Source organism: Varroa destructor, unplaced genomic scaffold (assembly GCF_002443255.2).
Source record: "Varroa destructor unplaced genomic scaffold, Vdes_3.0 BEIS01000003.1, whole genome shotgun sequence".
Taxonomy (NCBI): Eukaryota; Metazoa; Arthropoda; class Arachnida; order Mesostigmata; family Varroidae; genus Varroa; species Varroa destructor.
The window spans coordinates 54,237,575-54,255,543 of NW_019211456.1; the positions used below are offsets into that span (position 1 = coordinate 54,237,575).

Genomic DNA, 17,969 nt, shown 5'->3' on the forward strand with positions numbered 1-17,969 from the left:
GATAAACAGTGCAGTTCAAATGGCACCAAACTTGAGGCAACTATGCAGACCAAATGTTAAGGATTTTGTCTATTGTATATAGCGTCAGGTCTTGCCTTCTACCAGTCATCAATGATCTATCTTCGTTTATTTGAAATCAATATAAAGATATCGTAACTGAAAGTCGATTATCGGTTGTTGTTGGTCCAGTCACAAGCATATCGGTTCGTTAAGGCTGTCGTAAACTGCAGTGTATTTAAAATGTAGTAATAATATCTTTAATAAAATTTAATTACATTATTTTTTTAACGGACTGCCGTTTTGGATCATTTGAGATTAATAAAGTGCCAAATGAATGCCTGACATCACCACAATAAAGCTTCGCTGCTAGGCATTGTTTCAATCCAGGAGAAAGTAGCCTATTTTTTGTTAGTGTTTTACAACTTCCATATCTGGGTTCAATGACATTGATACCGAGCTATAGAACTAAGGGCCCTTAATTTATTTTGTTGTGATTTTCAGTGGGGCCCAGAGCTACCCATGAAAAAGGCAAAGGGACGAATTGAAGCCACACCGTTACCGCCCATTTTGTTCCAACGAGGGTGGTCCAACGAAGTTTTTGGAGCCGACTCGAACAGCATGGGGCAAAAGGGAACGACAAAAGGGAGAAGACTTTTCGACCCATCAATCCTTACCTTCAAGGGGGCAACAGCCAAGGGCAGATTTTCGGGGTTCAGGCGGTTGGTCGTTCTTGACAGTCACAGGCAATTGCCAACTGAGCATCGTGTGCTAGTTCGGTAATTCGTTCAAAATCGACATCGCTTTGCTTCGTGGAACTGACAATATGTTCCTCACCATTTCGTGCCATATCAGGGAGTTCACATGGTTTTGCAGTGTATTTTGGAGGAGTCGATTTGTATTGTATTATTATATGGAGACGTAGAGTTTCCGGCTCTGTTAGTTAAAAGAAGAACGAAAAACATCAATGAAAGAGACGGTGAAGGAAATAGTCAATTACCATCTAAGGGTAAGCCGGGCACTTAGTAATCGATAGTGTTTGGTCAACAGCACGATCTATAAGAAGATTAGAGCAAAGCTAAATAATAAATTATTTATGGGTCTTTTGGGTCTATCACGGATTAAATCTAGTCCGAGGTCAAGATATATAATCTCGAAATACTCGCTTTCGTTGACGTTATATCGTCGGTATTGTCAGTCATATTTGACTCCGTAGACTTGTCAAGTCAGAAAACTGCACTCTCTGAGCCCATTTAACATTAGTAATCATAGAATCATACGCGAGAGTCTTACAGAAATTGATTTAAGAAAGTTATATTTCTTTAAAAAATTCACTGAAGCGAGATGAGTTCATAAAGTCAAAAGGTTTTGGCTTTTTTTTGGATTTAACATATCAATTTTGAATGGTCTCTCGAAATTTCTGGAGTTTGTTTTGTTAACCTTTAGCTCCAACAAAAAAATTGAGAAGTTTAAGCTAACAAACATTTTTATTCAAACCTTTAAAGCCTGAACTCGATTCCTTTCACAGCAGACCGCAATCACGGAAGGCTTGTAAAAGGGACGAGACGTACCTAATACTTTAACCTACCTAGTACCCTTTAATAACTCCACCTGATACTCAATTAGAAACCGATGGCTCAGACGACATGAAAGCCACTAAACAAACGACAAAAATCTCACTAATTTATTATTATAGCACGAATCCATTGGATTATATACATAGACATCTCTTAACTTGTAGCAGCCAACATTCTTGACCCCAATAAATAAACTATAAATGCTCGTCGACGTATAGCTCAAACATGCTGGCACGTTAGAAGTCACTTAGAGAGGCTCGACTGAATATCATGTAAAGACGTTTTAAAGCTTCTTTCAGTTTAAAAAAAAAATTGGTTTATTTCGGCGCTGCGACTTGGCGGAGCTTAAGGTTCCACAGCAAGCAGTGAACATAATTTTAGCATATGATTTTAATTACGCCAGGTACGAGGTCAATCATCTCTGGATCTCATTAGCTGCTGCCGCTGTTATTCTCCCATACGCCGCTGGCGAAGATCATGCTATCGCCGTCTGGTCCGTGCCTATTCAGCGCGTGATAACAATAATGATCCGGTTGAAGCATTATCCCACTAGCATACATTATTCCTTTTGCGTAAGCGTTACAGCATAACCAGTATCAGCATATAGCGTGTTTTATGTGCATTGGCAGGTTCTTTGTGACTTTCATACGTACTTTGATACAATACTTACATATATAAATTAGGCATAAGTTTCATATCACCAACTGCTAAGGACTACATATAAGTAGGTCGATGAAAAACAATTGCGTTTAGAGGCAAATTCAGAAGTATAAATTTGAACTTACAGTTCACTGCAGCTATCATTAGTCCAGCTTTTCCCCGGTGGTAGAAAAATTTCATGCACAAGCCTTCACACATACACCGTAAGCTCGAGAAGGGCTTACCTAATCAGTACAACTATTTAGTAACGGTTGGATATGTTTATAACGTTGTAAAAAAGCTTGCGTTTCCAACAGCTTAAAATGTAGATGGTAAACTTGTTCTAGACAAAATCCACTATCTTTAGATGGGACCGCATATGTTACTTTGTGAAAAGATGGGAGAAAATCATAAACAAAACGTAGCTGATAATGTCATAAGAATAAAAGATGTAGTGCTCCTCCTGCTTTCTGCAGTTGAAAAAAGTGTAGAAACTTTTTTCTTTGACATAATATTGTTGCTCCAACTAGGAACGATAGATTACCGTTATTTTTGCAAGGAAATCTTGCATTGCCTTATCCGCTTGCTAAGTGGTTTGACGAAAAGCTTTAAAGTAATAATTAAAAGCAGGCTTCGATAGCGCTTAAATGAGAACGGTGTCCTATAGGTCAATCAAAATGGATACGCGGATCTATTAATGAAAACGCAAGTCTATTCAGACAGAAGCTACAAAAATAATAAATAGGGAGAGACTATAGAGAACGCCAAGGGTCGCTCAAAAAAGCTATTTTTAGTCATCTTTTTAGACGTGATAAATGCGTTTAATAGCTTTCCGTGAAAATCGATATTGAGCAAACTAAATCAGCATCTATCTCACAATATCTTTCCATTTCTAGGTGATGATAGGCGCCCGACAGAAATTGATCCTTAGTCTTTCGTTGTAGAATTTGGCGTATGACGGAGTAATGCAACTGGAGAATCTCCCGATCGCCGTAAAGCTCATCGCATACGCAGATGGCCTAATAGTCACTTTAAGCGTAAAACACCGTAAAGCGTAGAACCTAAAAACTCGTACGAGCGGCACTCCAATTGACACAAGCTTGCTTTCTGGATGAATAAAAATGATATTCAAATGGCTTTTATCGTGAAGTGAAGCTATCTTACTTATAATCAATAAAAAATGACACAAAGTGGGCAAGATTGCCAAATGCGCAAAAACCTCACTGGACAAAAAACTTTGCTACATCCATTAGGTTAAGGTAGCAGGAATTCTAAGGAGATAAAATAAGACTTGAAAAAAAAAGCGGGGTAATTAAGAAAAAAGACGTGGAAGACGCGACTGAATTGATGGGTTCACAGGAAGAGTAAAGGTTACAACTCCGCCTGCGAACTAGCTCGTTTAGAAAGGTGGAAAACCTCACAAGAATGATCCTGTCTTGCTGATTTAGCGGCATCTACTACCCTCTTCGACCACCCGCTAACGTTACTAGTAAATGAAGATCCGGGATAGCTTTAAAGTGAAATATAACAATTGAGAATTACTGGGTAGTACCTTAATTGTCGGGATTGAGCCAGACACTTGGCGCATATAAGTCTTACCCTGGTGGTGGTTCAACGTAAAAGTATTAAAACACTCTAAGTTTAGTTAAAATTTTGTTTTTTTGAACGTCTCAAAAAAAATCGAATGAGAATGAAGACAACGCCAATATGTTTACTGAAATTAGAATTCATTACTAGGTCGGTTGCAGCTTCAGAACGTTTTAAACAGAGCGTTTTATACGTCGGTTTACGCGTTTAATTTAAACTTTACCACCATCTTTCTTTAAAATTGTGCGCATGGTGGACTGTTTACAACGTCTTTCATCCTCGGCACGGGAAGAACTACTTGAATCCGCCGAACAATGACAACGTGAAACTCAGCAAATATCCCCTACAATCAACTGTGTGCTAAACGTTGCATGCAGATCGTTACACGATGTAATTTGTCAAACTGAATCGATAAACTGATCGAAAAGGCAAATGAGCACTAGCAAACCTTGTTGCATAAATATTTTAGATTCCATACAACAGATCCTAATATTTTTGGTAACTCTGAGGTCATAACTCACGCTGCCTTAGTTCAACGGATCGCTATTTTCTAGCTATCGCACCACAACCTGGAATATTATTGCTGCTACAGTAGATTCGTCTTAAAGTTACTGCCAAAGCTGAATTTTCGTTCTAATCAACTTAATGCTGCCAACGCGGGTTTCCATTAAAAAAAAGCCGACTTTGAATCGCAATTTTATATTAAATTACGATACTCCATTTTTACGTATATAAAAGTGTAAAATAAACAGTACGGATTATTCAGGATCTTGCAGAAAGTCAAAAAGTAGCAGTTCTTTACAAAAATCACTTTTTCTGTAGAGTTTTCATAGTATGACATATATAGAGTGTGTGGCGGACACCACACATGCATACCACAATGATCACGAATGAGATTCATATGCTTCTTTATTACGGATCTCAGTTTACCCAATTTAGTTTGTGGGCCATGTTTTTATTCTATATAAAAAATGCAGCTTTTTATTTTTATCATAAAACAACATTTTAGGCACTCTGACATGATAATTATACGATTTATAGATGATATCTTAGCTGTCTTAGTTATAAGCTTTATTTCCACGCATGACTCAGCGATTGCTGCGCATACGCGCACATTAAGGTTTTCTCATCACTTTCTGGGTCCTCTAATTTAAGGTCAGGAAAAAGCCTTTTACGCGTTTGGAGATGCTGTGCACTTTTTGCGTAATCATCTCCATAGTATCACTCGGAGTTCAAACGAAAACTTATCCATAAATACACATCATAGATAAGTTACGCTTCTCAGGATTTGGGTTGCATTGAAAGCCATTTGCGAGATATATTCTAGCTAGGTTAATATTTTTTGGACGGTTTGAGAATGATAATTCTTTATTAAAGGAAAACAATCTAAAATTTGAGATTTTTGGCGATAGGAATTAGCTCTATTTAACTTCTGAGAAATAGAATTCGTTTTTGACAGAAGTACAACGCATTCTTTATATACTGTATAATTTCCTGAAACTTAAATAATTACATTCGCCAAATGTTACGAACTAAATTGAACATAAAATATTAACGCCTTGTTAGTGAATAGAAAACACCACTTTTTTATTTTTGTCACAAGAAGTAATATGTTATGTATTTTTCGTCATTATTCATGATTTTCTTCCATCTTTCCATCAAGTGATATATGCCACCTCGCCAAAAAATCGCGGGTTTCTCTGAAAAAGTTTTTCAACCGCGCTTTGAATTCTTAAGTCGTGTCGAAGGTAAAACCAGCAAGAGGTCAAAAACGATTATGAATGCTAAAATAGAAATAAGGGCGTTTACTTACGCATATAGAAAACGTTCACCAAGCCAAAACTTGGGAGTCAAATTTAGCAATTACTACAGATTAAGGTGTATGATCATATTAGAATTACTTATTTAATTATACCACGAGATAATTGGAGGTAGAAATAACAATTCATTTGTAAAATTACAGAACCTCTGCTGCATATATGCTCAGCGGATCCCATACAATATATAAAGCAAATTTTGTCGTTACTGCAGTAAAATATAATTCAGTCACTTTTTAGTGTTCTAATAACAGGGAGTCTAGTAAGTCCCCTAAGAGGCGCCGAAAATGTTAAGCTATGACAGTCCACATTTTTACTACAGGCTAACACAATGATCAGCGGCGAGATGCGACCTCGTAAATCACTACTGGACATAACAATATCGCATCGCATGGCAATTTCAGTGAGTAACCTTAAAACAAAATATATACTCAAAACTTATTTTGACTATATTCTATATATTATAGTAGTATTTCAGCAATGCACAAGACGGGTTATGCGAACGATTGTCCGGTTGCAAAAGGAGATAATTAGACGACAAAAAAACAGCCAATATCCTAAAACGCATGGTATTTAGGACAGCGGCAACTCCTTAGGCACATCTACACCTACGAAAAGAGGAGGGCTACGTTTTAAAGCGATCTGATAGAACTAGCTCGTAGGATGCTTTTTCATGAAAAATAAAGCTTTTTACAAGGGTTTTTGTAATCCAATTAATAAAATGCCGCATGTGCAACTTCCACGTGGACCGTATTTTCGTATAACGTACCGTAAATGCATTCTGGTGTACTTAACAAATGTTTTCAAGTCAGCAAAGCAATACTGAGTTTACGACAAAATTAAAAAAAATAATAATAATCTTGTGGCCTCCGCAAAACGATGTGGCTTATTATCTTAAAACCATTAAAAGTTATTATTTAGTTAAAAAGAAAATAATACTCTAGAGCGCTAAACTAGATCGCGAAACTGGATTGAACTGAATTTTCAGTGTACGCTTAATAGAAAAACGAAGTATCAATCATATTATCTAACTAAGTGGTAAATGTGACTCTAAACGAAAAATTCGAGCTCCACGATCTGCTTTTGCTTCTTATTATCATAAGCGTTTGCCTAAGGTTTTTAATCAGACATGAGACTCCTTATAATGGACCTGTTCCATTCATTCGGAACGACTTTTTATAAGTTTTTTTTTTACCCTTACCATATTTGACGGAATTGAATTAACTTGAAGAGAACGATTGATTTCCATAGCATATAAGTGTATAGGTTAAATAACGTAACTATAATAAAATAATGTTCAAAGTAATCAAGTTTGAAGTACCTAATATCGGAAAATTAACGCGCGCACATTTTTATTGTATGTAAGTGACCGTTGAGAGATGTACCATATTGGACTAAATATTCCGTAAAGCATAAAAGTGGCAACACTACTTGAAATGCGTGCCGGAATGCCTTTTGAAAGGACCGTCTCTAATGAGTCGTAACAAAGGAGGAAGCATACGAATAAAGCAGAAGATAAAAATAGGCTCAGTTCAAGCCATAGAAAACAACGGATTTACTCAATAATGTTACAACTTAGCAATAGCATATAGAATATAATACACATATTAATTTACCGATGGTAAAACCTCGCGTTTATGTTCACAATTGTTATAAAATGTAATTACTTGGATTATATTAATATATCGTAAAACACTACGTTATGTACAAAACGTTCCGCTTCTCATTCTAATATCCTTTTAATAAACACCAGAATGTTTTTCCATTAATTTTTATATTTTTCTTTAAACTTTTTCCTTCTCTATACAATTTGTTTCTATAATAATGCGTTTTTAGAGTCATTAGCCACGAAGTTTTTATAGTGATACTGATGATAAAATTCGAACAAAAGTATATATATAACGTCAGGTTATCGTGTGCTATTGTTTAAAGACTTACGTCACAAATAATAATATAAATATTTGTATGGGTAATATATGTTTTAGTTTTACCATTATGAAAACATATGGAGTTGATTGCTAGTAAAATAAATAAATGAACTGCATTCTTAATATGCAGTCAACGAATTGCATCAATCACAGAAGCTATTTAAGTAAAACACTGTTCGCTTCTCAATTCCCTATTTCTTTTCAGTTCTAATTTTATGACTTCTTTGAAATAATAGTTGTGTCAATTTTTATTCGTGTCAATCTGTTCTAAAAACGAGTAACTAAAAATAAACGAATCACGAGTCATACCATGCCAACGACGACTAGAACGAAACAGAAAAGCTGATTGCTTTTTATCTATCCCTGAAATCAAAACTCAAAAAACGCATTGAGGCATCAACCTTCTCATTGAACATCACCCTTTGTAACGCAATGCAAAGATTCATCCTAGACACGTTTTCGTTTCATCCAATAGTTTAATTTGCCGTGTGATTGTAGCACCATATAAAATGTTATCAACAGTTATGCGTACTGTGACAACTATGACTCTACACTCTCATTTGTAGATAAAAAATAATCTGTTCCATTTCCACAACAGTCACACATCACGGGGTTCCATATTATTTCATATACCCGTTACTAGTTTCACAAACAGTTATCTAAAGTGTATCTTTCTAGATTCATTCATGTCATTTTTAGGATGATCTTTTACGTCGTCACTTGTTTAGGACAAACTATTGGTGTTTACGAATCAGCTTCCTGCTAGTAAACAATAATCTCCTTTTTTCAGTCGAGCGGCGATTTTTAATTCAGCCTCTGCGCGTCTAATTACCTAGAATGCTTTAAGAAATTCCTTGATTTATACCCTCTAGTCTTAATAAGCCTATCATGTGTTCTAAAGAAATTAATTTTAAAAATTGCTATGTTACATATTATTTTCAGAATTGTTTTTCCTTCTTTTCGATACTTTTCAAAAGCGATCACTATAAATCGTCCGTTTTCACATTTATACTCACTCAGTGCGCGTATAAACATGGCATAAGTCAAAGACTAGGATGTGATAGCTGCCGTTGTTAAGCGTCACCTTGAAAACAATTTCTCTACAAGGAAATAGGAATTTGATTGGATTGAACCAATATTATTTTTAAGAGAATAAAGTTCACTTCTTATATAAAATAGCTGATAATATTGCGGGGATAAGTAAGCTTTTACGGACACCAAAGGAAACAAAGTAATAGTTGCATATGCTAAATAAATATTTGTGCATATTCTGTCTGTCCACTGGGCTCTACCTTAAATGAACCTAGACTTGCTAAAGTTGTGACGTTAGATAATCAATAATAGGTACACAAGCAAATGGCAAACATCATGCACGACATAATGCTTACATGTTAGAGTTTAATTTTTTGCGATTCAATATCTCTCCCTTTCTCCTTTCACATTTTTAGCTTTAACAACGAGTATTTTAAACCAGAGTATACTCATGCAGAATACTTCTTGAAGCTACCCAGTAATAACAGTAGGTAAAGAGATAGTTTTTGTAAAACAAATGAATGTCATGTTTGGTCCTTTCCCAAGGCAATGCGGGCTTTACGGACTTGGAACTTTTTTCACAGTGAACATATGACAGAGTTTTTGTATGATCACACAAAGATTATTCAGCACTTTTGATACTTCGTCACACTGGGCCAGTTCAGAATCTGCACTTATTTAAATGATTAGAATAATCACTAAAAACCTGTTAAAATACGGAATATTACACATCTGTACTCTGCCTGGCTTTTAGACATTTTACTTTCGCGCGAACCATAAAAAGGAAGCGCATAAGGATTCTGTTATTAATCTATCCTTTTTAGTTAACAGAAACTCTGGCTGTTATTCCTAGAGATTTCGCTAGATAATGATTTTTAGCTATTTCTCATCAGTATGATATATCATGAATATCATTTTTACATATGCCTTTATCTAGTCACACTTACGTTGATTCGTGTCTCTGCTCCCGCTTTATACATTTTTTCAAGCCTCGTATAACAAATAGCGTCTTTTTTAATCATGAAGAAGCGTAGTTGGTGTATACCTTATGCAATTGATGGATGAACTTGACGAGGAATGCAAATGGTGACAACTCTGACAGCTTCACCTACATCTTGAGCATATGCCTCCCATAATGGTTTCAAGTACTACATAGCTTAGCTGATATACCGACAATATATATTGCTATCAATGAAAGGAACTTGACAGCTTTGGAATTGCTACGTAACACTTTTGGCAATAGATTACACCTTATTTTCATCGATCTTCTCTCCAAAAACGCGCTCTTCTGAGGCAGGATCGACCACATCATCGATATCAGCGGTTTCGAGCCCTTCATAAAATTGTTTGCACATTTCCGGCTTTTCTCTCATAAGATAAACACAATCTGTCTTTTTAGCCGGAGACACAGATATACGGCGTCCAAGGACAGGTGGATATGTTGTTAACAGTCGTTCTTTGCTACGCTCGAAGTTTACTGTCACAGTTTCATATTTATGTGTTAGAATATCAACGCGGCATCCGGTATAAGTTAACGATACGGCCTTCGCCCAAGCGACCCCTTCAAGTCCTGCGGGTTTTTTCTCTAACGGGGCCTCAAGACCATCGATAAGGACACTAAAATCGAAAAACGAATAGGGCATCATTTGAACAACAGCAACCTTACTATCCGCTCTATGCAGCACGCTGCACCAATCTGCAGGAAGCAGAATCTGCAATGAGTTAGAAAATAAATGTTGTTATTCTAATGAAGAGCAAGCGAATTTGGTCGTCAGAAGTAAATTTCTTCGCTTAGAATATATTATATATGAGTACAACTACAGAAGTACATATGATGCATGGATTAATTCGTCAATAATGGCAGAATTTAGGGCAAGAAATGTTAAATATGCTTTGTAATATCAAAGTCAATTTCGAGTTTTTTTAGTTGATTAGGACGGCAATGTTAAATTATATAAAAAAAAAAAAAAAAACACTCGTTAATAAAAAAATTCATAAAAAAATAAAATGCAGTATGCTTATACACTAGGGCACAGAAAAACAAACCTCGGTTTCTTTTTTCCTTTGCACTTCGATTCTGCTATGGAAAGCATCGCACTCATTCTGAGTATGTCCGGCTACGAGAAACTTCTGTATAATTTTAATGTTATAGCGAGCCGAAAGCTGCATAAGCATCGCTGACAGAGCCAGATTTTTGTTAGGACAAAGCCAGTTGTCCGACCAGACTATAACTGTGCGTGTGTCCGGGCTTTGTGCCATTGTGTAGTCAATGAAATTCTTGAGGCATGATGAAATTTCCATCTTACCTATAATGAAGGCTCTCGTCAATCATTCTGTGAATGTTTATTTCAGTTAATATATTAATCGTAATGTTCTTACTATAGATTATATTAATACATAAGAAATCTTTAACTTCCAGAATAGCGCGAGGTTATATACATCTTGTAATACTATGTCTAGGACATTTTCTGTCGATTAAATTCAAACGAAGAAACTGCATCAGTTTGATTGATCGTTGTTCGGCTGTATATATAATTCTAATTAAAGTGGACCATTCTCAATCGCATTGCATGCTTCCATGGAAAAATGCTTGCCATTTTATTGTTAGAAAAACTCTCTCATATGCATCCTTAAATAAATAAAGCTAGAAATAGACTGAGAAATCATGAGTCATTGATGCGACAGGACATTTAAGATCAACGTATACTTATTTGTTTCCCCGGAATCTACCGCTTCAAGGCTTAACTGAGATGTTATTTCTATAACACTTGACGTCAAAATATTGTAATTTTAAACTCTAAACATAGTTAGACAAAAAATTAATACATATATTTCACTAACTGAAAAAGCAGTTTTATTAGTGAATACAGTTCTAGCTACTGGATGTTCCGTTGAACTTCCATTATAAAGATAGGCAAAATATTGTTTTGCCACAAAGGCAATTATGTTAGGGAAGTAGAGATTTTTCAAAACCTTCAAGAAATATATGTAATATAGAAACAGTGCTAGGCTAAACCACTAAAATAACCAATTTAATCATTAAAAAAAAATATTAAAATCGAGATAAAAGACACATATCTCCAAGGATAAAAGGACTATGAGAAAACGCTGGTTCAAACTCCGCTATCGATAAACATTATATTACACGTGTGATTGGTGAGGGAAAATATTTACCAACGGTAGACTTTACTCTAACACTCTAGTAGCCGTATATATCATATATATGAAATGCAACGAGCCATGCTGCTGCTGTAGGACTGTGAGAGATAATCGTAAAAAGCGCACGAACCTCGACCAGCAATGCTCTCGTCCCAAAGATAGCAAGCCATTTGGCCACTGGCGACGTCGCAAACTGTGTAGCTGTACACGGCCAGATGACGTCGGTAAATAGCTTCATTCGAGCGAAGCATTGGTGCTGGCAGCGTCTAATCGCATAGAGTAAAGCCAAGGTTAATGATATATTCATGCAGTAATCTTTGGACGAGGATTTGAATTTGGAAAATTAAATCGGATTCTTTAGCAAATTTCGTTATAATATTATACTGTGCCCGTTTTGGGTATTTTTTTTACAATAGCCCTGCATACTATCTTATTTCTAAGTTTTTCGGATTCATTTAAAATCAGAAAGAAGTTTTCCACTGCGGGCAATAGCTGACTATACCCGTACACATACATTATTTGCAGAGGATATTTCCATGTAACATACGATAAAGAACAGTACAGCTCCTTTTCGTCATATTTGCACGAACAGACAAAAACGAGTACGCATAATCAATACCCAATGTACTCTAGGTCTGTTAATTATATACATAGACGTTTACAGACGTACAATAAACACGCTGAGTTGGATAGAGTACATTCATATGGGTTTGCATGTGACTGGCCTCCTAGCTACTAACCTTCTGAAGATCTACTGCAAGTACTTTTGTCGTATGATCCTGCATAGCAAACTGTTTATCAGCTTCTTTGTTATTCTGTCTATTCTTTGCCTCAGCTTGATGCAGATCTTTCGTAAGTTGTACCGTTTCACGATCAGGATTGTCCATGTCCTTCAAACGTGCATCGAGCTTCTGGCACAACGCGCAAAGGTGCATCGATGAAGTAGATTTGAAGCCTATATTGAATTTCTCAACCAATACCCGACGGTAAGTTGCGTAAGATACCTTATGCGATTCCTCGACAACACTTTCCTGTAAATGAGCAGAAGAAATACGATTATTCTTCTTTTTGTCCTTTAAGCTTCCCAGTTAATACACAACAGGCAACAATACGTTTAGATTAATTTTTAGACTAGACACCCTAGGATATTGATCGAATTTCACTACACTATATATCCAAAACATAATTACTATTACTTACTCATAATTATTATCAAAATTTGACCCATAAGACAAAGGGTTTAACTAGCACTGTACATATTTAAAATCTGTAATGCTATTTCCTGAACCTCGTTGGGAGCCACGATGAATTTTGCTACACTAAGCATCTTAAAGTTCACTTTTTATACTAAGTTTTTAATTTGCCAAGCAATAAATTTTGTCAGGATAACCATGGCAAGCTTCTAAAAACTTCATAGCTAGGGCGTCAGTATAGGTATTTTATCCGTGCCTTACAGCGATTATGATTCAATATATATTATTTGTCCCGTCTCCGGGATGGTCCTAACTGAGACTTCTGCGTGTAGGATTGGCCGGATAAAAAACCTTTGGTGGATACGGCATATCTGATGAGATAATGTTGAAAAATATAAAAACTTCCCTATAAAGTATTATGTAAACTGTTCTACGTATATTTATCATCACGAAGAGATAAAGGGGCAAAATCATTCTGTCTAGATAGTAATATGATTACATGTTGGGTGAACTGAGGTTAGGTAGTAAAGAGATTGTTTTAGAAGTTATTCACTCTTTATATATACATATATATATATGAAGCTAAGGCTATCATATTTCTCGTTAAAGATAACGTACATTGTATAGAGTGCACATCTGTGAAATTGACGTATCGTTTGTGATGAATTCACGGCCCTTAGCTCCTTCAGGTGTAGGATAGTAGCTCTTATCACGGGGAAAAGTTTCTATATGGCGAGTAATCTGTTCCATTACGTCAATTTTTAACTTGTGCGCTGGAGCATGCTTGCCTAAAGAGGAAAAGAGGATTATCCACCTTAATCAATCGAGTTTAATAATATTTTTGGTGTCTGATGAACATCTGTTTGAATCAGATATACACAGCTACACTTGTAAATAGCATTCACGGTTCCTCTACGTAGACATGATATATTCATTTAATAACCGCATAGCACTCAGTATCATAATTGATCTGTATGAGTCTTACTTTGCAAAACTTACCGCGATTGGATTGTCCTATCTTATGCAACTCTGATATATCTCCAGTTACTTGGTGCTCAAGCAGGTGTGAAAGACACTTCCTTAACACTCCTGCGCTGATACCGGTCATATCCATAAAACATTTCTTGCACATATCAACCGTTTTATGATCGATCACAAGCGAATACACAAGGGAACCTCTACGGGCCACCGTTTCACTAGTTCTCGCCTTAATGGAGCGCCTTTGCACTGGTCTAGCTCTAACACCAGTTAAAATGAGGTCCATTTGTATTTTCCGCAAGGTTTCCTTATCTAGCATACTTAAAACGTCTCGAAATCCAGCCAAATCTCCTTTCGAGCAGTTACGAAGACAGTTCTTCTTACACACTTGATTCTATAATAAATGCATGAGAAACAGACATCGCAATTAGAAAAGGTTAAAATAAATGATTTTCCCTACATCAGAAAATCCTTATTATGGGAATCACTTCTCTTTTTTATATGGCCATGGGGAATATCATAATGAGAGAACCTACCAAAGTCTTTGTTATGCACAAACTACTTAATTTTAACCAGCATGGATTTACAAAATATCTGTATACAAGTAACCGAGCATCAGCTAAGATTGGGCAAGACGCCTCCTCAACAATGTGTATATTTCAAGATATCGGCCTTACGTTTTGGAATGCTTTCGTTAACAAGGCTCTGTGCAGTTCTGAAGTATTCTACAGACCATGCCCAAAGCTCTGAAATTACTTCAGATTTGTGCGTTCTGTACAAGTATTGTGTGGACATAAAAGTGGAAGCATTGTATAAAGGTATGAACATCGTTTCCAGACAAAAGGTCTTATTATACTAAGATCTGTAAGATAAATTTGAAACGGATTGCAGAATTGCTAGTAGATGTCTAACTGATGCACTTAAATAACGCCTACGCACCATGTAAACTTGTCAGTGTGGCGAACATTTTAAAAACGACTGAAACCCTTATATAAAATATTTTTAAAAAATATGGTAACAAAAATAGTAATAATTATAAACCAATCTCAAAATATCCTATGGGTAAGTACAAGCGCTTTGACAGTTACACAGCCCTACGTAAGCATTAAAGTACTAATGCAACCAGCCATAGATACTTTAAGCACACGTAGCTTCAGCAGCTACGTGCCTACTAAATTAATCTGCCGAGTCCTACCATTGTCTATAGAAAATTGTACGTGACTTCCTAACAAAAAATTTTTTTTTCGATTTCGGATAAACGTCATATTAACCAAATCTGTTAAAATTAGCATATATTCATTGGACGCAAGGCATTACGACACGTAATCACATAATGACTATGTGGACTATAACTTTAATTTATTGTATATTACGTAAACTAACGATTTAAGTTCCCAATTTAATGTGCTATAATACCATGTGTGTAAAATTTTAATGGATCTATCTCTAACATAAACTTAACTCTCTTTTTGAAAAGCTGAATGCATTAGCTTTATACAGCAACGAATTTTGAGAAATGACTTTGTCATTAGACAAACATGACACCCGATTAAACATTTCTCACATTCGAACTTATTTTTCAAAAGAAAAAAATCTCGGCTTCGGATAAACGTATCGTTATAAGATCTCTAACAGACTTTGCTTGCCAGTATGATATTTACTTTAGAAGGCGAGGGAGATGCGGGTGATGAAGGTCCAGACGAACAAGGATCCTGCAAGTACAGAGACAGTAATAATCTCATAATAATTGTCATTTTTACGAACCGTTCCTCAGACAGTAACTTCTTTGTTGTCAATGCACGCTATATGACATATATCTTTAGTTTTTTAAACTCATCATATAAACCGCAAGTCACATACATTATTAAAATCGAACCTAAAAACTTTAGATAAAAAACTTTCAGTGTTTCGATTGTATGCAATATTTTGCCCCGAATATCTAAGAGCTAGCACTTCTTAACCAATTTTTACTTAGTAATTTTTGAAGCTTAAAATATATTTAAAATAAATAGGTAAAATATATCATCATCACACACTACAAACACTGCAATATATATGTGGCGAAATAGTTTTTCTGTGTCGACTTGAGATCTTACCATTTTGGATGCTATTATTAAAAATACACAATTAACAGAATTTAAGCATTAGTAAACATTATTAACGATGATGATCTTAGTAGAAAGCAAGGCAAGTAACTTCTATAATTAGTCTACAATAATTACCTCTTGCTGGTCATGGTCGTTTTTATCCCCGGATGTATCGTGAACGCTCGATGAAGAACATTCCCCATCGTCGGGGACAACCACTGAAACTACTTTCGGCACCTTCGGCTTTGGAGGCCGTCCTCTTTTTCTCTGAAAATAAAAAGAAAAACTGTTATTTATTAAAGAGAAAAAGTAGGTTTACATCTGAAGCAGAAGTATATGGTAAATAAATCAATAGATTTTGCATTTGCAAAAAGTATGCATATAAGAATTATTTGAACGTGGCAGCTATTCTAAAATGTTAGGACTATAACATTCATTATTTACAGACGTATAGATGATGACAAATGTGCCTTAGAAGGTACATTGTAACAATTCATATATCAACATAAAGTCGTCTACCCGTACCCTTTCTTCCTCCATAACCTACTTATTTATTACCTCTTTTTATATGGTCTGTATTTGTATAACTATGGCGATTGATATTTTTTGTTCATAATGCATACTGAGCAGTGCATAGAATTAATTTAAATATTTGGTATTAGTAGAATATATTAAACACTTGTGTTCTCAGTTATGCCTCTAAAGCAAAGGTACTTAATCACATTGAAAGACAAAAAATTGAGAAACCGCCAAGACAAGCATAACAGTTTAAAACTGCCGGAATAAGATGATAGACAAAACGTAACGTTTGTGAATACAAATGCACCCCATGCGGCATAGACACTTCTGCCTGGTTGAGTCCACAACGTGTCATGTGTATATCAATCTGATATCCACGTATTCAACTCCTGTAGCTTAATTATTACATTTTCCCTTTCGAAATTGACTTCAGAGGCTATGCATCGAAAAATAACTTTTGAGAAGAACTTTAGCTGCATAAATTGTTTGTCATAAACATAACTGTTAATCTACTGGATCTCCACTGCTAATGCAACAATAAATTAACTTTTATCATAAAACATTATGTCAGCTATTACAATAACGCGAAGATTACGGGTGCTACTTATCCCACAGTCACTAAAGGAAGTGTTTTCCACTAGAATGTCAAGACGGTGCCCCTGAGTCAAAAGTATTTTACACGCATAGAAACTATTTCTTAACAAAGTCTTAACAAACTCGGTGTATGCAAAGTAGCTGAGCTTTAAAGTTAAAAGAAGGTAGTTTTCTATGAGACATTCCCCTGTCGGGTTCAATATCGCAAACATTAGCTACTCACAGCAAACTTCGGTATGGATCAGTCAATTAGACAAATCCAACATAGAGTTCAGAACAGTTGTTCCGGCTGTCGGTCGACCTCGAATAAAAATGCTAAATAGGTTTTATATAAATAAGTGCCTATACGAGCTTTCCCTCCGAATCGATATAAACATTTACTACCATTTAGCTAGATTGTAAACCTTAAATCTTTCTTTTCCTTTTTATAGATTATGTTAACTTCATCGGTATTAGAGGATAATTGCACCCGGACATACTCCTTTGGAAGCCTGGAGGGAACATTATTTTCTCCTTTCTTAAAGAGTTTATGATACCCAAAACAAATGCACCGGCGCCTTAAAAAGCACGGCCTTTGTAGTTCCGGCATTATCGGCATATTGACGGCGTTTTTTTCTCTATAGGACACATCTCTGTCCTACCAGGCAGCTTTCTAGCAATCTGACATCTCAGGTCTTGGCCGTGCTTTGGAGTGCAAGCGTCGTTAACCAACATAACTAAGTTGCACCCTAATCATTTTGCATATAAGTTTATATCCTGTGCCATCCGCCTTTAAAGACTGTATTGTAACTAACTACGAGAAAGTAGACTGGTTTGAGGTGGATTATTTGAAGAAGGATCTTGGGTGTCTGCTGCACGGACA

At 35.8% G+C, this 17,969-nt stretch overlaps 1 protein-coding gene and 1 long non-coding RNA gene across 6 annotated transcripts in view; one reads left to right on the forward strand and one right to left on the reverse strand.

Moving 5' to 3' along the window:
* LOC111247722 (uncharacterized) overlaps positions 1-3,362 on the forward strand; it is a 35,017-nt gene extending 31,655 nt beyond the window's left edge. For both annotated transcript variants that reach the window (XR_015323310.1, XR_015323311.1), the window contains exon 8: positions 502-3,362. This is a non-coding gene — a long non-coding RNA (uncharacterized LOC111247722). The remainder of the gene's footprint in view (positions 1-501) is intronic.
* A 1,997-nt stretch (positions 3,363-5,359) lies between these two features.
* Positions 5,360-17,969, reverse strand: part of LOC111247495 (uncharacterized) — a 32,981-nt gene continuing 20,371 nt past the window's right edge. For 2 of the 4 annotated variants that reach the window (XM_086982980.1, XM_086982981.1), the window contains 8 exons: positions 16,130-16,261; positions 15,569-15,619; positions 13,929-14,301; positions 13,548-13,717; positions 12,477-12,767; positions 11,867-12,002; positions 10,624-10,883; positions 5,360-10,289 (listed from right to left, as the gene is read on the reverse strand). In XM_086982980.1, coding sequence (XP_086839106.1) covers positions 9,822-10,289; positions 10,624-10,883; positions 11,867-12,002; positions 12,477-12,767; positions 13,548-13,717; positions 13,929-14,301; positions 15,569-15,619; positions 16,130-16,261 — 1,881 coding nt within the window. In that variant the 3' untranslated portion in view covers positions 5,360-9,821. The remainder of the gene's footprint in view (positions 10,290-10,623; positions 10,884-11,866; positions 12,003-12,476; positions 12,768-13,547; positions 13,718-13,928; positions 14,302-15,568; positions 15,620-16,129; positions 16,262-17,969) is intronic. The other 2 variants (XM_086982982.1, XM_022798462.2) reach the window with 1 other exon arrangement.